The sequence below is a fragment of the Blennius ocellaris genome (assembly GCF_963422515.1).
Source record: "Blennius ocellaris genome assembly, chromosome: 6".
Classification (NCBI taxonomy): Eukaryota; Metazoa; Chordata; class Actinopteri; order Blenniiformes; family Blenniidae; genus Blennius; species Blennius ocellaris.
In genome coordinates, this window is record NC_137655.1 from 12,536,637 (window position 1) to 12,559,203 (window position 22,567).

Genomic DNA, 22,567 nt, shown 5'->3' on the forward strand with positions numbered 1-22,567 from the left:
AATCAGATGGAACACCCCATCTGTTTAAAAGAAATTACACTCGCATTTGTTGTTACATTGGTGCTGTTGTAAAAAAAAAAAAAAACACTTTCCCCCCTGGTGATATGTTTTGGTTTATTTGTTTTTTTTTGTTTTTTATCTTGAGTGTGTTTGAATGCTGGATTGGCATCAGCTGGAAAAACTAGTCAAGTTGCAATGACTTGCTGTGGGCCTGCTGGTAAAGGGAGCTGCTGAAAATACATTTCTGCAAACATGAAATACAACATTAACATGTTTGATAAAAAACAATATCTGGTTGTTCAAATGTATTTGCTTTGGTATTTTTTTGAAGGATTTTAAATGAGATGATGACAGTCCAAAGCCTCCTGCTGCCAAACAGCACAGCCCAGTATTACTTCTCCGCCATCTTTAACATCACTAACTTCATCTTGGAGTCTGGCCAAGGTAAGTCAGCTTCTCACTATCGCTATGAGTGGACATCACGTTCAATCTTGATGAAATTTGATGGGGAGATGGTAACTTCAGTGCACTTCATCATTCAAGCTGTCACAGCTGGCAGCCTGGAGATTAAAACTGAGATTTTGCTTCAATAACAACTTGTTTCATGATGTCAGGAAACTCCAGCCTGTGGGCAAATTTCGAGAATGCTTCAGAGGAGAATTGGCCAGAAGTTATTGGACAGGTGAATCTTTTATACTATACAAGAGGTTTATAGTTCATGTTATTGTGTTTGATGTAAAATCATATGTAGAGATTAAAACTTATATCTGGTCTACGTGGGAACAGTAAAATGATAAGAATAAGAAACTTCTCTAGCATAAACTTTGTTTGAAAACAACAGCACGCCAAGTTTTTACTCAGTTCTTCAATTTGTTATTTGTAATTGTCAGATTGGAGAACTCTTTGGCATGATTTGGCCACTGGTAACAGGAGACACAGGCTCACATTCAACTGCTGCATCTCTGGAGGCTTTTAATCATCTCGGTCAGGTCCTGGAGCAGATGATGACAGGGACGGCTGACAAAGACACGTGGGACAAGTAAGCCGTTTCTTACCAAGTGTGCTGAATTCAAGCCAAACTAGTGATAACCGGGGGATTTCAGACAGCAAGTTAATATTGAGTTGTGTGCAGTGGTGTGTAATGTGGGGGGGGGGGGGGGGGGGGGGGGGGGGAAGCAAGAAGAAAAAAGTGATTAAATTCGAGCAAAAGCTTATGAAATGGAACTCGTTTACAAAGCAGCTCCTTGATAACATTTACATGTATTTCTTTGTTGATACTAAAATTGTGCATGTGGCTGGGTTATGTTAGTGTTTTTGAACCATATCTAATGATTAGTTCAGCTGAATAGTTTCTCATGAAATCTATAAATACAAAAAAAATCCAGTTGAAGAGAACAACAGATATGCAGATACAGTATGTGACCTAAAGGTAAACTAAGCCTCATTGAATCCCACACTGCTGTTACACCCTTGGTGCTACATTTTGATGTTGCTGTCAGAAAGACTTACTGAGTTCCAGGAAAAGTGACACTGAAGAGTAGACCTTTTGTTGATGCTGATAGTCAACTTGGTGAACAGGTTGCAGAGAGCCTCCGGCAGCACTTTAATTATTTCCGTGTACAACCTATGTAATACGTAACAAGTCAATCCAAACTGCAGAAAACAATTCTGTTACTATTTTTGGAAATATTACTTCAGCAATGTCAGTCATGCTCAATTATATAATCAGTTTTTTTAGCACTGTCTGTATGTACTTGTAAGAACTTCCTTTGTCTAATTTATTCCTCGAACAGACTTGCATGGATGCTGGAGCCTCTATTGTGTATCCTGAAAGACACAGACCTGTGGGACAGTGTCCCATCTGTTATCCCAATGATGGAGAAAATCATAAAAAGCCTTGTGAAGACCATGGATGCAGAAAATAGTGAGAACACAACTGAAGTTTAAAAGTGTCTTACATGTCCTTTAAGCAAGTGTCAACTTTTCGCCAATAAATTGAAAAAAGTAAAGCGAGTTATGTTCGACCAAACAGTTTGTTTTCATTTCAGGAATGATCGAAAGCCTTCATCAGCCTCTGGCTACGCTGATAGGGGAAATGGCTCACTCTGTGAACAGCAGTGATTTTGACTTCTCTCTGGTCTTGGAAAAAATGCAGGGTGCCATTGAAAACACAGTGAAAGCTGCTCAGCAGGTTAGTCTCGGTTCTCAGTCAGTCAACCTTTGTACGGTGTCTCTGTGCTGCACCTTTTTTCTGCGTGGGGAGGGAAAGAGTTTGGGGGGAAAACAGTTAAATTATCAGGGCATGAATCTTGCATGCTTGTGTATAACAATAGCTGTCCGGTTTTCTTCACACTGTATCTCATGTAGCAGCTGGTTCAAGCTTTTGACAGGTGGGTGTGTCTGTCTTTGTCCCTTTATCTCCATCTGCCCCACCTGTCTCCAGAGACCTTTGTGCAATTTCTTTTTTTTTCTTCAGCAGACTTTAAGATGGATAACTTTAAAACAATGAATGTTTGGCTTTGCTGGCCAACATTCCACTTACAACTTTGTGCGTAATGTGTTTACTGAGGGTTTGCTGAGATTTACCTTTGTCACTTATGCCTGAGAAAACAAAAAGAAAAAAGAAATTTCTCAAATGTTACACAATGTAATAGTGATTTGTCATGCATTTGCACCAAACATATGCTATCACAGACTTATAATACAAAGAAAAACATCTTTTGATGCCATTTCCAATCAGTCCCAGCAGAAGTTCTTGGGCTTTTAATTGTAATATCTATATCTCCAGCTATTTATTGAGAAACAACACATCAATAAAATGATGGGCGTATTGAAAGCTGAAAAATCAGCATGACTAGAGTCATTCATTATGTAGACATGACAGTCGTACAATATCTGACTCTTCAGCCTCTCATTGTGACTTTATAAATGACTACATTTTGATTTGTTTCTCAAAAGGGACATGACTTGATAACATATATACACATGTAAATATGACAGAATATTGCCACAGCTAATCTTCACTCCCTTGGCAGGCCAATAGCGCCACGTCATACAACGCACAATGCAGCAATGACAGCAGCAAGAGGAGATTGAAGTGCAAAATAAGAGGATATTTCGAAAGGAAATACTGTCGATTTCAAACCAGAGAGCTAAGAACTGCGATCTGAGACATTCACGCAGATCAAATAATAATGTTGATATTGCATGTCATAGGATTTTTTGCTTTGTGAATTGCACAAAGGTTAATTAGCCTTATTAGCTTGCTGTGTCACATTACATGAAAACACATACCGTGTAGTGGAGCGCAGCACTATTACACTATGGTGTCACATATACACATTTTTAAGGGTAATCTCGAAAAGAATATCTACATACGTCAGCTACTGTGTGTGTATGTGTGTGTGTGTGTGTGTGTGTGTGTGTGTGTGTGTGTGTGTGTGTGTGTGTGTGTGTGTGTGTGTGTGTGTGTGTGAGAGAGAAGAGATCAATGATATGTGTGAGACTGCTGCGTTCTTCTTTACCTATGTATACATCACAATTGAACTCTATTAGGTCTCAGACTTTTTGCTAAACAGACCAATTTAGTGCACATGAAACATGATCAGATGCTTTTGTTTTTATTTGCCTTTAGGCTAATGGTACGCTGGAGTGCAGTCAGGTTCTGGCGGCATGGGAACCAGTAAGACAGGCAGCGGGGTTGAGCAACGCAAGTATGAAAATGTGGTGTGAGCTCAGACTGGAGCCGGTTTTGGAAGCTCATGCTGCAGCTCAGACTGTCTACACCCATCTGAACATGAGTGTGAGTAGAAATTTGACAGGATTGTGTTTTTGTTTCTCATGCAGGTATAGTGATCATACAATATGCATCCAAATGCAACTAACATTTTTTCCACTTGGTGGCAGTGTGGACACACAGAAAAATGCGCATTTCTCACTGTCCTCATTTGCTGTGTGTTTTCTGTGCAGTACGTGGAAGCGGGACCAATCGATGTGAGCACCACGGCAGACAGGATTGTGGAGATTGCACAGTGTGTTTACAAAGTCAGCATTAACCGCACACATGTGATGGAGCAGATATTTATGAGTTTGTACAGTCAGATCTCCTCACTGGCAGACAAGCCTCTGAGCCCTGAGGCAGAGCATCACTTCTTCAACCAGCTCCAGAACATGCAGTTGCAGAACAGGTCAGTTCGATCATCATGGTGTCAATCCGAACACGAAGTGCTTTCTACTGAGGCTATTTCTAATGTACAACAGGAAAACAGTGCCTTATTTTGATTTTTCTGGCCTCTCTGACCACATGGTTTACGTTATTATCAACCACACAGCAATGAAAACTGTGAAAAGAGAAGATAAAAAAAAAACCCATTAAAACATACATGTGGCAGATCAACAAATTATTATTGACCGGGCGTTATACCACAGTGAACAAACATCCTGAACATGACCATTTAAAATTTTATTTGGTGTTCTTTGGAAAACTGTTTCTGCATCCCTGTTGAATTTTATGCAGAGTCTGAACTCGCCATGAACTTACTGGTCCATTTGTTACAACATACAACATTAACCACAATGTACCATTCAAACCAATTTAGTTTGTGCCAAATTGCACAGGGAACTGTGATCACATTTGCATTTAGCCTGATTAATTTCATGAAAGTCTCCCTAAAAACAGGCCGGCCAACCTAGATAGCAGCTTAAGAACAATTCCGCAAGCTGAGGCATCCTCTTAAAATTGATTTCCCTTTATATGGCAGCTTTAATATGAGAAAGGCTCATATAAAGATCACTTTCTGCATATTTCAAGGAATCAATCAGGATGATATATAGATCATTGATCACAGTGGGCAGGCTATACATAGTGTGTTATTAAAGATGAAACATCAAAACTGTGTGATTCGGTGATGGAGAAAGCCGGTCCATTCAGAGTACATCCCAATTTGATGTTGAGAAGGCCAAAGCAGTAAAATAAAAGCGTTAAAGCCCTTAAATTAAAACAACCCAAAAAGACAAATAATTGCAAGTTCAATATTTTGCAATTTAGAACAACTTTTTTGCAGGCTAATGTTGACAAAGCCTATTCATCCTGAAGAAACACATTTTCAGTTGTCTTCAACGTCTTTGTTTTCACAAAAGCCGCCCTGACCGAATGGCTTTGATGCAACTGCTGTTTCAATAATGCTCCATTACTGATCTTTTGACTTGTTTCAAAAGAATTTTTCAATTTCAGTTACTCTTACTAAAACTGTGATCAAATTATGAACAGCACTGACTTCTATTGAAATATTAAAGCTGATGTTTTCTTTGACATCTTCAAACTTTGTATAGTGGAGTGGACCTACTGGTTCGTTTTGTTTGGCATGTGTGGCGTATCTTTGACACCTCTGATTTATTTGAGGTCTTACGGTCATCCGACCATTTACACTTCATTGATACAGGAGACGATTAGAAAAATTGAAAATGATCTAAATGGTGAACTTACCTTTTTGTCTTTTACAGTTTGTCCTCCATTACCATGGTCCTCAATGAGTTGCTTGTCCAGGCGCCCTTTTTGAAGCCCTACACTGACTGCCTTGTCAGCAGCCTTGGTCACATTTTGATAAATGGAAATCTGGTTCACAACAACAGCAGCTCTCTGCAGGATCTCCTTGAAGAGGCCATAATTGGTTTCCTAAGCTGCACAAACATGACCTCATCTAACATGTCCATGACGTGGGGAAGTTTTTCCAACTTTGATGAGGCGTCTGTTGCAGAAGCGGTGCGGACAATAATGAAGCTGTTGATTGACATGAAGATCTTTGGGGATGACCCTGGAGTTTACCAAGACATGCAGCATCTCCTGGAAACCAGTGAAGCAAACTTGATCATAGAGAAGGTGACTGAAATGGTCATCTGGTTGTCTACCACTGAGGCGTCTGGACTGGATCTCCTGCATGTGGCTCTTCCAAAAATCTCGGACATCATTAAGCCTGTCATGTCTCTCCTGACAAACATCGATGAGCCAGAAAATGCAGAACTGATTGAAGGGCTGGTTGAAAATACTTTTGCAATGCTTGGTCAGCTGTTAAGCACTGGTGGTTTTCTGTCCCCCATGGACCATCAGCTTGGTAGATTAACGTCAGGAATGGTCGGCAAAGGCAGAAGGAGAGTTCGACGAAAACGCGATGCACAAATGATGATGATGACCAGAGAACCCATGGATGACTTCATAGATCTTTTTTACATTGACTATCCAGCCATGTTTGAAGCCCTCTCCGTGGCTCCAACAACAGAAGAACTTCTGGAGACGGCTCATGTGCTTTTCAGCAATCCGGACCTGGGTGTTGTAGTCAATGGAGTCATGAATGACCTGCAGGTGGGATGGAATAACACTGCAGAAAACACTGTTGATGCTGCTCTTGGTGTGTTCTCCTACCTGACTGTCCCTCACATTTTTGACATGTAAGTTGCTTGTGTTTACTTAACAGTTGCTTTTATCGATCCAGAGAACCAATTTCAAACTTGCACCACCTTCTCCTCCATAAACAGTTTGTATTGAATTTTCCACAGGTCATCACTGCATCTCTTGGCGAACGCTGTTAATATGCTTCCTATTGGCTTCCCATTCTCCTCTGAGATACAGCAGTTTACCAACGTGCTGGCAAATGAATCTCAAGGTAACTTAACAGTTTAGATCTAGTGTCTCTTTGACTCAGTGCAGACAGTTATTGGCTTCTTGGTCCAAGAGCAGCTTTATAATGACAAATGTGCTCTCATTAGTTAAATGGAGAATCCCCAAAGGAATCCTAACTTTACTGACTGACTACACTGTGAATTCCCTCCCACTAATGCGCAGGCTAATTGTTGTAGTGCTGTTGGAAGTTACAATGATGCTGCAGCTTGTGCTTACATGCTGACTGTGACTTTGTGAATAAGCACAATGCACCATTAAACAGTCAAATGGCTAGGAACAGAGGCACGCTCCTCTCTGATTTTTGTCAGACTTCTATTTGACTGCTATTGATCTTAGGAAAACCATAAAGCACTCTTAATGCTGTTATTGTGTTCGTGATTTGTGTGCTGCAAAATTTGTTCTGCAGATATGAGGAATAAGACTTCACACCAGCTTAGCGTGAGCTCCCAAAGAGCCTGAGGCCATATGGCCCTTCTCCAGCAGAAAGCCACTCAGCACCTTTTTAAATCTCATTAGCAAAGTAGAATTCAATCACTTATCCTGTCCGCCCTCGCTAAACGTCTCCCCTCGCACTCACACAAGTGGACATCTATGACCTCCTTTTAATTTGCATCTGTGCTTATGTGATAATGTTTTTAGTGCACGGAAATCACATTGTAAGCAGCAGCAGATTCACTCCTCTGCTATAAACCTCTCATATTTCTCTCTCACACATGCACGCACACACACACACACCCACACACACACACGCCTACTATGCTTTCATACCTTTCTGGGACATTCGATTGACTTGTATTAGTTTCATTCTGAACTTATTCTAAACTAACCTTAACCTGACCTGAACCTTCGGCTAATCTTTAAACATGCCTGTATGGCTTTTCCTCATGGAAATTTGTTTTGTGTTCACATAAGGACAACGAGATTCCATAATTTTGGTGTGTAAACACACTTAACTCCCCACAACAATAACACACACACACACACACACACACACACACACACGGGGAACTGTTGTAATTACAACAGCCTGTAGGTGTTGCACAGTCTGATATTTAACATCAACAGAGTCTAATTTTGGACTGATTAAATATTCTGTCATCACATCTCTCTGCCTGTGGTGGCGCCTTTCTTGGGGTTTGTCAGATATGTTTTAATGCACGACAGCACCTCGTACTTCTGGCCCTTTTTACCCCCATCAGTCCCGTACAGGGTTTCACTGTAAGCTCACTGCCTGACGACGATGCACCGTAATGGTACAAGTCATAATAAAGCTCGGTGGGATGTCATGTTGTTCTGTCACCTCACACACCTTACTTTCTGAGGCTCTTGTATATAATACCATCTCTTATCATAATGTCCCCTCCTCTCCATCCGCCTTTCTTTCTCCAGAGAACCTGATGCTAATGCAGCAGACCTTCCAAACAATGGCTGCGCTCCTCCAGATCAGCCCGTCAGACCCACTTTTCAAAGAGGAGCTCGAGCGCCTCACTTCCCAGGTATCCGCATTAACTGTGACATTTTCATTTATTTATGTTTCAACAAGAAAGAGCAAACACTAAATGGCAATTACAGAAAATGTGAGGGCCTCCTCACCCCCCCTAAAATGGGGGGAAAAGATGGATTGAAAAAAGACATAAAAATTACTTACGCAATGATTCATATCAGCAACATTGGCTCTTTCCACAATTTAATCTCTCGTTTTCTCTGTCAAATCCTAATACTTTAGCTAAATCAAGCCATATTGTTTTATTTTTCTACTCAAGTTGAGTTTTGATTTCGTAAATGAAAGGTCTCCCTAATCATAAATATCAAATACTCATATTACAATTCTTTTTTAACCCTTCAAATGCCATATTATTCACATCACTATTTCTTCATTAAAAATACATAAATATGATTCATTTTTGATAAATGAATAAACATTGCATTACTTAAAATATCTGCAGGTGGACATAATGTATGTAACTGCATCATTGAGAAATTTGTATTGTCTTCTGTGCTCGGGCGAGCTCTATTTCTTTCTTCCAACTATAGAGGAATGATATTACATGTTAAAAATAAATGGCTGGGAGCAAAAATAATGACTTGAAAGGGTTTTAATGAGCATTCACTTAGATGCTAGTGTATTACTTTCTCAATGTTTACTGTGCCAATTTTAGTGTCTGGGTCTGAATTTCAAAGATGATGCAAAAAAACTAAAAACTTATAAAAAAAAAACATAGAGGAAAGATGTATTCAAATTGTACCCATCTGTGTCACCGAAAGTTCAATGTGAGCTGTTTTGGAATCCAATGGCCATTATTCATTAACAGAAATACCTAAAAATGTTTTGTCGATCCAAAAGAAAATATGTTTGACTGAGCTGTTGACTAGTACTGTTTTTCATATTAATAAAGTTTCTTTCAGCGTCTTTCAACAAAATTGAGTGCAATTATTATTTTTGTGAAAAAGTACCTTGAAAGTACAGTGAGGTTTTCTTTTTACAGCTATGTTCTATATTGTATCCCACTCCTGCATTGGGGCCTGATTACTTTGATATGATATATCTGTTGTAGGTGTGTGACTTGGAGAGTGTGGAATTTGTGCGCCTGCTGATGGAGAGCCTCTCCATACAGCCTGGTCAGCTCTGTCACAGCATTCTGCCCGGCCTGCAGACCCTAATCGAGAGTCTGCTGATGAACCCCAGCGCTCTAACTGACGTCGTCTTCCAGGCTGTCATTGGAGACCCCAAGACCTATAAAATCGACACAAACTGGTACAGAATTGTCTTGATTCTTCAAAGATTTTTGTAGCGTTGAAAGTAGCCCTTTGTTTTACTATTGTTTTTTTTTTCACCTTGCAATCTCTGACATGTACGTATGTATGTATGTAATATCTGTGCTGTTGTTATGTATCACACCATGACACGAGACACTCAATAAAAAAATCAACTCCATTTTTTTCAGACATATTTCCAGGGGAGAAAACCATGTCTTATATTAAGACAATTATCTTAATAAATGCACTTTGTAATCGATATTACTTCATGTGTCGTATTTGTATTTTACAGGAACTCCATGTTTACTGAGAAGTTGGACCTCAACATCAGCAACCTGCGATATCTGAGAGTTAATATCACCTCACCAGGTGAGACTTTATTTATATCACAGCTGTGAACACATCATAATTTATCTCAGGATTGATTAATTTTAGGATCTGAAAATGGAGGTGATCCTGTGAAAGAAAGAGTTCACATTTATTTTATACTTTAAAGTTGTCATTGGGCAATATGACTGTAATTTTAGGTGTCCAAATAAATATGATTCCTTATATGATTCCTTTCATGGATTTTTGTTCCCAAAAGTAAATGTTGACCTGTCTTGAATTCAGGTTTATGGCAGTGAATCATTTTCTCTCTAGATGCGCAGCTTTTTCTTGCGATTAACTTCAAGCCATACTCCTCATTTCCTTTCACTATTTTGCGTTTCCTTTACTCTCATCCTTGGTAGAAATATGCTATTAACAGTTTACATCAGTGCAGTTCCTGCTTGTCACTTTGTCCAGCGACTCCCCAGAAATAATCAATGGGGCTCAACTCTGTACTCTTTTAGTCTGTAAAAGAGTCCTTTTGGCAGAAGCGGCAATGTGGGCATGGAGGTGTGATGTTTTAGACTAAATCAAATGTTGATATCTGACAATAACGATGAAAAGCTACACATGGACCTACCTGAAGCAGCTGCCTGAGTGTACCTCTTCAATAGTGAAAAATGCTGCTGAGATTCAACTAAATGTAGGATTCATTAACAATGTTAACTTGATGAGATGGAATAAAGGAAACAGAAGTGAAAATGAATAGAACAAGCAAAAGTGCTTGGTTTTGTCTTTGCAGGAACTGTGACAGTCGGTGAGATGCTGAGGAACCAGACCGCATTTGTTCTGGATGTTCATCGCCATATGACATTTGATCCTGAAAGTTTGCAGCTGCTGATGGGAACCACGCTACCAAATAGCAATTTAGAGGTGAGGCACACTCTGTCAATACATTATTGACAGAAACACGAAAAATAAACACACCTTGTGTTAGTTTCATGATTTTAATTTCTAATATTCTACAAGGTTTTATAAATAGTCTGAAACTGGTAAGTAAATACAGGTAGGTGTGATTTCCTGCGGGGCATCGCTGCCTGTCGCACCTCCTCCAGTGCCCATGGGTCAGCTGCAGGGTCATCAGCCAGGAACTACCATGTACCGATTTTTGCCCTTTTAACCCTGGAGTAGCCCTGGCAAAACTGTTACACCTATGGTTTTCCAATACAATTTAAGCATTGGACCCACATGCCAAACTGAGATGTCCTTGCAAGATCTAAATGACAATAACTTCAATTCTTCAATTAAAAACACCAGTTGCTTGCAATAAACACACAGGCTGGTGCTAAGGAGCACTAAACAACCAGCTTTCGTGAAAGCAAGCCAACGTTTTACAGATAGAATTACATAAGCATCAAATAGCCCGTAGACAGTTGTGCAGTCTGAAGAGAAACACTGTGGCATAGAAGAGTTCACATTGTACTCTGCCCATAGGCCTTTGAGAAAATGTTCCAGAATGTGCTTGTATTTTAGCACCAAAAAAATGAAACAGGAAGTAGTTGAACTTCTCTGTATCACTCTGTTATTATTGTATTGGTCTGGCCCAGTTGACCTCAAACAAGTTCTTGTACTTGTGCTATGTACACAGGTGTAAGTGTGTGTGTGTGCGTGCATGTGTGTGTTTGCTTCCCCGTGTGACCTTGTGAGGAAATGCTCACCCATACAGTAGTTGACTGTCATTCCAAAAATGGAAGGCTGTGAAGAGGATATCAGACTGTAGCTCATATCTATATTTTGGTACCTTATGTTGTGCTTCTGTTGGCTGTATTTCCTGTTTCCTTAACCGGCTTAATGCTTTTTGGCACAGATCCTGTCGTGGTTGACGAAGCTGCGCCACTGCAACTCTACAGCATCAGTGAACATGGAGGAAGCAGATGCAGTCATCTTCAAAATCTTCTGCTCCATGTCTGTGAGACAATGGTACAAACTGTCACTGCTGATGGCTCGGCATGTCAACATGGAGAAACTCATTTACAGAGTAAGAGGATTACTCTTATTACTTTAAGTAGCTGCGAGTACTGGTTTTTTCACCTTGTTCCGAAATCGACGAAGAAACTGTTGGAGTCACAAATCACAAATGTCATAGTGAGTTTGTTTGAGAAGCATCTGAGCATAAAAAAGCTTTTGTCAAAGAAAACATTTTACGAGTCAAAAAATGTGTCTCCATGGTTTCTTTTGTAACTGCTGCATTTTTGTTTGGGTGAGCAAAGGAAAAACACCAGACATCACAAATCAACCAAACAAACCAGATATAGGACTTACTGAGACACAAGACTGCAGTTGTTTAATTACATACAACCAGCATCACTGCGAAACACAGATTTCCATTATATTCCTTCTGGGATTTTCATCTTATTTTTTCTTTTCTTAACGTATTTGAAGGTATCCAGTTTAAACACACTTTCAAAGGAGTTAAAACTACATTCTGCATTTTCTTTGTTTATCATCGCTCACCAAGGCTCAAAGTTTAGAAAACAAACATAAATTTAGTCCAACTCTTTTTTTTGCAATTCATTTAATTTTTATCCATGAAGTTTTGTTCATCAACTTTAAAGAAAAAGCAGATAACGTACCCATCCAAAATTCCTGATCAAAATACTATCATCGAGATAAAGATTTCATTATTGTATGTTGCTGATCAATTTTACAATTAAAAATTCACATATATACTAATTTGCATTGACTCTTCGCTTTCGTGAAATAACCCAAACCATCCCGACAAGATGACTAAACAGAGTATTGACTCGCTGTTGTCATCAAGCATTGAAGATATTTTGGTGAGTTTTGTTAGCCTTCCCTTACAAGTGCTGTTGAAATATTTAGTGAGTCCATTATTATAAGCCGCTATACATGAGAAAATGTCACACGTGCTCGGCAAATAAAACGCATTAAGAAGAAAACAGTTCCACCCTCAGGAAATTCAACTGTGGCGTCATGTTTTGGTGTTCCTTTTCTCCTGTTCAGATGGTGTTGTCTGAAGAATCGCAGACGCTGGTGGGAGTCATGCTTCAGATGGCAGAGTATATTACAGAAACCATGACCAGGATTCTTCCCGCCATCGATCAGCTGCGGTCCTACCTGCGATCCATCGAAGATCTCAACTTGGTAGCCAACAATGAATTTCAACAAGTGGGTTCTCTTCATTACTTTGCACTGTTTCACTCATCGTGAGTTCTTGGTTGCATCTAAACTTAGAACTCGTCAAAACCAAGGAATGCAGATTTATTTCAAAATCCTGTGACCTGTGGCTTTGCTGCATTTATGGCCCTGTTTGCCTCCACTTTTTCATGTTGTTTTTTTAAATTTAATTACAGGCTTTGTAAGTAATTAATTGCAGTAAATCTCATTTTAATTGCATCAGTATTTGATATAAAAAGTGCATTTTTTGAGTTCATTTGAATGAATGAATCAAAAGGAACTACATGTCTTTTCACAACTATTTTCACACTAAAAATTCTTTAAATACACACATTAAAAAAAGTTTTATCCCCCATTGATTCATACTGAATAGCAGACATATCTTGACTCGGGTTTAAGACACTAGAATAGAAAGAAGCACAATCACTCTGTGACACACAAGGCTATTCTAGAGTCAGTAATTACTGTAGGATCCATGTATTCGGGCATGTGTAAAAAAAAAAAAAAAAGACACAGTACATCCATGAATACATGGAGTATTCAAAGTTTTATTTGTTCCCTAGGCGTCAAGAGGACAGAAGACAAGCATTTCCAACCATGCAACATTTGTGACCCTCTCCCGAGCTTTATGCAGCAATGGGATTCTGGCTCTGTTTGGCATTTCCCAACTTCCTGACAGGTCCGAGTCAAACCCCTCCTTCCTCAACACCCCAGAGAGGGAGGAGATGATTGAGAGGTTCAAGCTTCCCCGAAATGCCAGTACGTTTGTATTTTTGGCTTCATGCATTCGGTGTTCAAATGCAAGATTGTGTACTTTGTCGATTCAATTGCTTCAGATTATATTTTTAAAATGACGTGATGAGACCAAAGACACTGGTTCAACTTCTTGATCTTGTTCCAAGTAAAATGCAATAATCAAAATATGACGGTTCATAAACGACCTGTTAAGACCCTCAAAACACAACATACCAGACGGGATCACTTCTTAAATCTTACCATGACTAAAATAATTGGCGTTAATTATGTTTGTTTTGTGGTTTAATGCTGGTCCTCCTTTTGTTTGTTTTTATAGCGCCTTTCTGCATGAACATGTATCTGGACATGGTCAATACCACAGGTGGTGCTATTGCTTGGGCTTTCCTCAAACCGATGCTGATGGGGCAAATCCTGTACACACCTGACACACCTACAACCAGGGCAATAATGGAGAAGGTATATAGTGAACACCATACCACCTCCTCCCAATTACTGTGATACTGATACATACATGTTTCGTGATACATTAGTCTCACTGTGTTCCTTTACAGTGACTATTTTGATACGCTGCCATTGTTTCTCAGCTCCGGCAGTTCATCTCGATGCTGCCCATTCACAGCCTTTAATATATTTGCTGTAATCTACTGACAATGCTTGTCTCATTCGAGCTTATATTGTCACTGCCATAATTGGATTTTTCTAAGTTGTGCCAATTTCTTTAATTTTTAAACATACATGTGATGAACAACAAATCCAAACTTTTGCACTGGAACATGCAGCACTACCTGTAACTAGGTTTACATTTTAATTACATTTGACTTTGTCTCGAGATTACTGTTTCTGTTACTGTTGTTACACGTGTCTGTCCTTGTGTTGTCATTGCCCAGGCCAATGCCACCTTACAGGAGTTTGCAGATCTGAGTAAATACTCTAAGGAGTGGCTTGATTCCTCACAGTACATCGTACAGTCTGCCCAAGTACTCGGCCACACTTTGCCAATGCTGCAGGTACGAAAACTCAGAACTGTCTTCCTCCGGTATCTGATTATTTTCACTGGCTTGCTGTCGCCTGGAAAATCTCATGATCAACTTTGCAGTGGTCTTCAATGAGTTTCTGCAGCTGAATCCTGATGTTGTTCATCGTTTCTTCCACTCTCTCTCCCCCTCAGAATTCCCTCAGCAATTCCTTTGTGAAGAATTTCATTGAGATGCAGACAGACATCAATATCGGCAGAATGAAGGAGACGCTCAGCACTTTCTGTGAGTGAGCATTTGAAGGTCTTACTTTTGTAAGCTGCAAATACCAAGCTCACTTTTATATTCCTCTCTCGCTTATTACCTGTAAAATATCCAAGCTATCAGAAAATGGGTCCGCTCCTTAGCTTTATAGAACAGGCAGCATTAGCATACATGTATTTCATTTGATTAGTTGCTCTGTCAGACTGTATTTTCATGTTTCAGACCGCCTTTGTTCGGCTACAGCTCAACATGAAGCATTAACAAGGAGTCACGCGAAGCTGAAACTGCATTGGGAGTTGTTTTATCCTTCTCGTCACACATTTAAAATCTCTTCATTTTCACAGCTAACATGACTTTGCTGCTGGATCAGAACAAACACATACTTAATCAGATCAGCGCCTTGTCCACCCTGATGGTAGACCTCTCGTCTTGCATCAAATTTGACCGTTACCGTGGATACGATTCGGCCGACCAACTGAACGCAGAAGCTCTGGAGCTCGCCAAAAACCGTGATCTCTATGCAAGTGAGTAAATATTGGCGTGGATTTGTACCAATTTATGCAAAAGCTGTCACATGCATCCAGGGTTGAACTTTCACCATGTGTTGGACAGAATCCCAGTAGATGAGCCATTAGTCTGTACAACAGAGTGCCATAGCTCAGTTTGACTACCGTCCAGGTTGGTAATTTGCCTTTCAATGTGCAATGATTTTGAGTTTTTACAGCACTTTTATCCCAGTTGGTGTTAAAGTTGTCACTAAAGCCTATTGTGAGTTTAAATGTAGAAGCTTCAGAGTTTTCCCAGGGAAAGGTGTTGGTTGCCCTTTTCCCCTTTTTAAAAATTATATTCTTGTTGGAATCTTAAACCTACATTTTTTTGGAATGTAATTGACTATTAAGGCTTCTGATTCAGTTTTTTGTTTTCTTTGTTTTGAATTGATTCTAAGTCAAGATACAGAATACTGATGGCTCTGTGTGAAAACATTTAAAAAATGTCAACACTTTTATAAAAAAAAAAAAAAGAAAATGCTCCAAATGCATTCAAAAACTTGTGGATTCATTCCCTGCTCTACATTCCTTAAAAATAGATTTTTAGATATCGCATTTCTTCAGCTCAGGCACATACAGTATTTCTGTACTGAGCTGTAAACATTTCCAAAACATGGGTGATTCCTGCTTTGTAAACCTTTTCTGTTTGGAGACAGGCAGTTTATGGTGCACAGCTAACGGCTCTGTTAAATGGCACCAAATTATAGCAGACACTCAGCAGTGCAGTAGTATCCTGTTTTTTCAGCTTTAACGCTGCCATGTTTAATATGGGAAAGGATGACTTCACCCAATGTTTTGCAGATCGCTCAACACACTAATTGCACTTTTATCATCTATTAACCTTCCCTAACGTGTTTAAAATTATTAATTTCTGGACTTACAGGTGTAAAACAAATAGACTTCGATCTCGTTGTGTTTGTATTCAACAGGTGATACCGGAGTGGTTAGAAAATGCAAGTTTGAATAGAAGACTCATCTCTAAGCTTAACCTTTAACCATTTAATGACAAGATGCATTCTGTCCTTTAGGTGTTATTTTCAAGCTTCCCAAAGATGAGGATGCTTCCTCCTCCACTCTGCCTCCCAACGTTAGCTACACCATCCGCATGCACATGGACAATGTCATGCGCACGGATAGAGTCCGGAACCCGTACTTTGTGAGGGACCCACACATCTCATCACGCCTCACAATGCGCTACAACCGGGGATTCATCTACCTGCAGGAAAACATTGATCGGGCCATCATTGAAATCCATGCTGGACAGAAAGTCACAGAGCCAGCTGTACAGATCCAGCCCTTTCCCTACCCATGCCATTTCAGAGACGAGTGAGTTTCCTCAGTTCATATATGCACACACACACTACATTTTATGCACGTGCACACAAACACACAGTCCAAACATGCTCCCTTATGAATGCATGCATGGAAACATGAAAAGGTAAATAGTGTCTCTGAGGAGGAACAGACTTTTATGTGGAATAATGCATGCTTTCCTATTATTCATTTGCCACTTGGGACTGACAGTAAGTAACTATTCACGCAAACCTGTCACAATATAATTGGCTCAGTGCCATGTGCATGAATATTCACTATTATTGTGCAGCAATTTTTTGAAGACTATGCACATATCCAGGCCTAGAGTCACACACCCTTCAGGCTTTTAATTCACATCTGTACAAAACAGCAGTCATCCCTGCTGAGCATATTCAGTCCAATGTGGCTTTGGCATTAGCTTTTGAATCAATGCACAAGATTGTTGACAATGAATCATGCTTGAACTTAATGCTTATGTTTGTGCGTGCCCAAGGGTTCAACTTGAGACATTGCTGATATCCCATCTAAGAAACACCAGCAGGTCACCGTCTCCGGCTGGCTGCCTTGTGACCAGCTGTAAGATATTAAGACCCTTGCCTTTTGCTTGCTCTGATTTATTACTCAGCAGCACAAATTCTGACATGATAGCTCTGAGACATGGAAATGTTTTATATGAGGCAGCATGCACCAAAATCCGGTCCATGAGGCTCCTGATACGACGGAGTAAAAATGATCAAATTGAAGAGAGAGGCTTTTATTTGTGTAAATAATACAAGGATTAGATTTTAGCTGTCAAAATCCCCCCAACATGCCATCAATATTGCTCCTCCACTGACTGACAAGCCTATGACTGAATGATAGGCCTTTTCAACCACTGTTGTTGACTCAGATTGAGTCTTCCGTTTTCAAGAAATTTGATTGACAATTGGCACTGCTGTATTCCCCAGGTATCTGGAGGGCATCTCTTTTGTCTTCCCTCTTATGCTGATGATCGCCTGGCTTCTGTTTGTGGCTCATTTTGTGAAAAAACTTGTGCATGAGAGAGAGCTGAGACTACATGAGGTGATGTATTTTTCTGCTTGGAAAATGCTATTACCGGTACTGCAATTTTGTATTGAACACAGACTCTGGCTTTCCAGTTTTGCTGTTTTTGCTTATGATAGTGCCTTTTTGTTCTTCTTTCTAAGAAGTGATTCGACACCCAGAATCACTGACATATAATTACTTTTGTTGAAATGTCTGTGGAGTAAGACAATCTATTTCCACTTATTTCCTGTTGTTTATCTTGTTTTTTAATATTACACTCATTTCTAAATGCAGTCACAAAAATGTTAATATTTCTGTTTTCTTATCCTATTCTTGCTTTTCCCATAGTACATGAAAATGATGGGAGTCAACCCGTTCAGCCACTTCTTCGCCTGGTTCCTGGAGTGCGCCGCCTTTCTGGTGGTGACCATCATCATCCTCACATTGCTGCTGAAGTATGGCAAAATCTTGCCGCACAGTGACGCCTCCCTCGTTTTTCTGTACTTGAGCGACTATGGCTTGAGCATAATCGCCTTCAGCTACCTGGTCAGTTCCTTCTATGACAAGACCTACATCGCTGGACTGAGTGGCAGCCTCCTCTATATCCTCTGCTTCTTCCCATTCATTATTGTCATGGCCTCAGAAAGTCGCCTCACATTTGCCCAGAAGAGCCTGCTGGTAAGGACTCTCTGATTCTTTTGTCTCAATGGTTTCTTCATCAACTACACTTATATTTTATTTATTTTATTATTGGGCAAGTGATCGTATTTGTCTACTTTGTAATTTCCGAATATTTAGTTCACACTCACAGTGAATTGATACCTGTGACGACGTGATTACTTTTGCTGAACGCCAATATAGCTATAGCTTGGGTGAGTTCTTAAGAATTTTTGGAAATGATGACAACCTCTAATAATCACACATCGTGTTGTGCTTTGCTCTTTTGCTTTGACCAAATATCTCTTGCTTGAAATTGTGGGGAAATGTTCACAAGCATAGTAATACAATATTAAAAACATTTTTTTATGTTATACCATCTAGTAAGTCCTGATGGGAAAACTTTTCTGCAAAAAATGCATCCTATATTGTTATTTTTTTAGGGGAAAAAATCTGAAATAAGTAAGGATTTAGAGAGTTTTGTTCTTTAAAATTCATGTCATTTAGTGTAGTCCATTAACTCTGTTAAAAAGTCACAGAAGAAGATAAACAACAAAACATGTCCCTTCAGTAATCTTGAGGGTTGAAATATTTGAATCAATTTCAGTATCTAAAGTGTCAAATACAGGGTTAAATAATGTTCATCATATTTTAACATTATAATAATGACAAAAACAATATATTTTTTCCAATCATGTATTTTTAGCATTGAGGTAGTTCTTTGCAGGGACTTTGACCTCTTCATGGACGTTTCAAACATTTTGGCCACGTGAGAACTGCAGAATATTAGTAATGTCCTTTAATATGATGTACTGCTTTGCAACAGCACCATGCACTACCAACCCTGATAACAAGTACGAAGCAGCATCATCATTTTCATATCTGTGCCATCATAACTGAAAAAACAATGTTTTGTAGCAGAGCAACAAATTGTGTTATACTAGTAATCCCTGATAAAGTGTTGAGCATCGGCTGAGCTTCTGCTCGTGTGTGTTCAATAAACTAAAAAACAGATCGGGTAATTTTATTTGGAAGAGGATACAAATTGAATGGGCAGGGAGCTGTAATGGATTTCATTTTACTTTGAAATGTTATTTACTCAGCCAAACTCAAAAATCTAATTCACAAACAAAATGCTTCAAAGTGTGTTGGTGCAGCTCTCTGAAATGCCAGCTCGTTAGACTAAAAAGAAATTAAGTGAAAATAATTTGTTCAGAAATAAATAGATGGAATTGTGTCACAAAGGAGATGTGCGTAGGCTATGTATTGTGGGATAAAGTACATTAGTGATTTTAGCTGTACACATTTGCATAATGCATCTTTTTTTTCACTTCAGTAACTGGTGGTTTATGAACGGTCACACATGTCAAACTTACCACATTATCCACACACTATTTACCTTGCTTTAAATCATGTTGAAAAAATACATAGAGAAAGCTGTTAAATCGCTCAAGTGTGTTTGGATTAAATACAATCAGAATTACAGAAAAGTATATATTAAAGCGTTTAACTGATTCAACATTTTCTTCATTATGTTTGCAGTTTCCTGTCTAATTTTCTTTGTGATGTTTCCTGCAGGGTCTGTTTTCCCCGACATGTTTCAGTTACGCCAGTCAGTACGCATCTCGATATGAAGCCCAAGGAAAAGGTAAACATCTGACCACCATCAAGATCTCTTTGACATGTCAGCTAACTGAACAAGTGGAGAAAAAACATTCATTCACTTTTCCAGGACTTCAATGGAGCAACGCGTACATCTCGCCCATTGCTGACGACACCTCCTCGTTCGGTTGGCTGTGCTGGCTGATGCTCATCGACTCCATCCTCTACTTTGTCATTGGCTCCTACATCCGCATGGTCTTTCCAGGTAATTCTCGACAATAAAGATTACAAGACAGCTCTTTATGAAGTATTCTGATCCTGATTTGTGTTGAGAATATAGTTCATCTGTCATTCTTTTCTGATCAGCTAGTTTTAAACTGAAACTTTTATTGGGCAAACAACCATATTTGGCAGAGTCCTAATTCCTTTTAAACTCAGAGCAGTGTGGAGCTCAGGAGTTTTGATAATTGAAGAATTTTATGACAACACTTTTAAATCTCTCACAATCAAACAAATTGTTTCGTTTTACCTCCTTTGGTTGACCTGAAGCGCCTTTAACTGTGTACACAAAATACATTGACTACACTCCTCACACATCGTACATTCAGTCTGAAGCAGTTGTGCCTCTCATTTGTTTGGCATTTTTACTATGTAATGTACCAATACTGAATCACATACAGTTTTGATTTGAACTTGCACAGTACACCAATTTGTGTCTTTCTTTGAGTGGTCTTTTCATTGAATTTTTCAATTTGACAAATAAACGATAACATCTTGCCCCACCCCCTCTTCTGGCATTCTGCTATCACTCTGTTACATGGTACTCTCCCCTATTAATGTTGTGTAGTTCCTGCACAACTCTTCAGTCCACAATAATATACATAACTTTAACTTTAACCATACAATTAATATAGATAGTTAACAATTTAAAGCGCATTTATAAGAAATGCCTGTCCATACTGTATGATCATACCTACACAATTGTATGCTCATGTACAAACCCACTGAAAAGAATAGAAAGGCCACTGAGGTAGATGTCCTAGTCCGAGGTCTGGTGGACCTTTTTCTGACGAGTTTGTTGTTGTTGTGTGGAAGATCTTTGAGCATTATTTTCTTTCCTTTAGGCAAATATGGCATCCCGGCTCCATGGTACTTCCCATTCCAGCGCTCCTTCTGGGCTGACCTGTGCTGTTGCTGCTGGTCTCAGAGCAACACGAGCAAAGGACTCCTCTTTCACAACATCATGCAGAACAACCAGCCTGTCTTCTCAGATGATAAAGGAAAAAGTATGACATGACGCAAGCACAAGCGTTTTTATACCTCATGTCCCATTTCATTTCTCCTCCATGTTGCTTTGTTTTACAATTTGCTTTCCTTACATTGTCTGCTAGGCCAGAGCTCTCTCTTCTCCCAGAAGGCTGAGGAGTTTTCAGATCTCCCAGTGGGCGTTGCTCTTCATGGTCTCACAAAGCTCTATGGCGACCAAGCGGCCATTGAAAACCTCAATGTTTCCTTCTATGAGGGGCATGTGACTTCACTGCTAGGTCACAATGGAGCCGGCAAGACCACCACTATGTATGTTGAGCACACATTGTTTGTTTCTTAATTTTTACTGCATCAGCATTTCCTTCTTCTAATACACATGGATTTTGACCATTTATGCACTGGATGCGCCCCATTTTGAAATTAGATTGGTGCATCCCTTTAATCATTTCAAGGGTTTGCTGCTGACATGAAGATTGTTTTGTCCAAATCTGGCGGAGCTAATGGACATGGTAGAGATTATCCTGATGGGTCTTCATCAACTAGAGCACTCACATTTACATTTTAAATGCGGCTCATTTTGCTGATGCTCTCATGTCATGCAAAACTCAATGAGTCTAGTCGCACAAGAGAATTTAACAACACTGAAAACATTGAAAATGAAGAGAAGTAATTTTATGACTGCGGATATTTTGGGCATCAAGAAATCATCATTTGGCAGGAAAGTGCCATAGAGGGGGTGAAACAAAAGCACATTGGACTAAACAGGCTATTTTTCTGCATTTTTACTGTAGCTAATGTAAGCAGTGCTGTCTATATGTCTATCTGAAGAATCCTACATAATATTTTAATAAAAACCAATTTGATACCTTAATGAACGTACTGTGTGTGCAGGTCCCTCCTGACTGGCCTGTTTCCTCCAAGCTCGGGCACCATAGAGGTTTATGGCAGAGACATGCAGGCAAACATTGGCAGAGTCCGCAAAGAGCTCGGGGTCTGCATGCAGTACGACGTCCTCTTTGACCACATGACTGCCAAGGAGCACCTGCTGCTGTACGGCCAGATTAAGGCACCACACTGGTCACGTGGAGAGCTCCACGAACAAATTCGCACGTGAGTGACCGATAATCCAGAGCTGAGAAATTAATTTGTCTCACATAACCAAAAATGCATTGTATCTTCAGGATGATGCCATGTTGATGACACAGTTGTATCATTTTATG

The 22,567-nt window shown here is 39.6% G+C and overlaps 1 protein-coding gene across 1 annotated transcript in view; it reads left to right on the forward strand.

The window, feature by feature from the left end:
- abca12 (ATP-binding cassette, sub-family A (ABC1), member 12) overlaps positions 1 to 22,567 on the forward strand; it is a 67,979-nt gene that overhangs the window by 20,264 nt on the left and 25,148 nt on the right. Inside the window, exons 23-50 of the mRNA XM_080498170.1 lie at positions 332 to 444; positions 615 to 682; positions 891 to 1,039; positions 1,794 to 1,924; positions 2,049 to 2,191; positions 3,635 to 3,802; positions 3,970 to 4,187; positions 5,503 to 6,444; positions 6,553 to 6,659; positions 8,066 to 8,172; positions 9,232 to 9,431; positions 9,726 to 9,802; positions 10,545 to 10,675; positions 11,610 to 11,780; positions 12,767 to 12,931; positions 13,504 to 13,699; positions 14,013 to 14,152; positions 14,584 to 14,703; positions 14,865 to 14,955; positions 15,279 to 15,458; positions 16,511 to 16,808; positions 17,744 to 17,858; positions 18,171 to 18,500; positions 20,058 to 20,127; positions 20,212 to 20,346; positions 21,206 to 21,367; positions 21,473 to 21,656; positions 22,239 to 22,457. Coding sequence (XP_080354296.1) covers positions 332 to 444; positions 615 to 682; positions 891 to 1,039; positions 1,794 to 1,924; positions 2,049 to 2,191; positions 3,635 to 3,802; positions 3,970 to 4,187; positions 5,503 to 6,444; positions 6,553 to 6,659; positions 8,066 to 8,172; positions 9,232 to 9,431; positions 9,726 to 9,802; positions 10,545 to 10,675; positions 11,610 to 11,780; positions 12,767 to 12,931; positions 13,504 to 13,699; positions 14,013 to 14,152; positions 14,584 to 14,703; positions 14,865 to 14,955; positions 15,279 to 15,458; positions 16,511 to 16,808; positions 17,744 to 17,858; positions 18,171 to 18,500; positions 20,058 to 20,127; positions 20,212 to 20,346; positions 21,206 to 21,367; positions 21,473 to 21,656; positions 22,239 to 22,457 — 5,130 coding nt within the window. The remainder of the gene's footprint in view (positions 1 to 331; positions 445 to 614; positions 683 to 890; positions 1,040 to 1,793; positions 1,925 to 2,048; positions 2,192 to 3,634; positions 3,803 to 3,969; positions 4,188 to 5,502; positions 6,445 to 6,552; positions 6,660 to 8,065; positions 8,173 to 9,231; positions 9,432 to 9,725; positions 9,803 to 10,544; positions 10,676 to 11,609; positions 11,781 to 12,766; positions 12,932 to 13,503; positions 13,700 to 14,012; positions 14,153 to 14,583; positions 14,704 to 14,864; positions 14,956 to 15,278; positions 15,459 to 16,510; positions 16,809 to 17,743; positions 17,859 to 18,170; positions 18,501 to 20,057; positions 20,128 to 20,211; positions 20,347 to 21,205; positions 21,368 to 21,472; positions 21,657 to 22,238; positions 22,458 to 22,567) is intronic.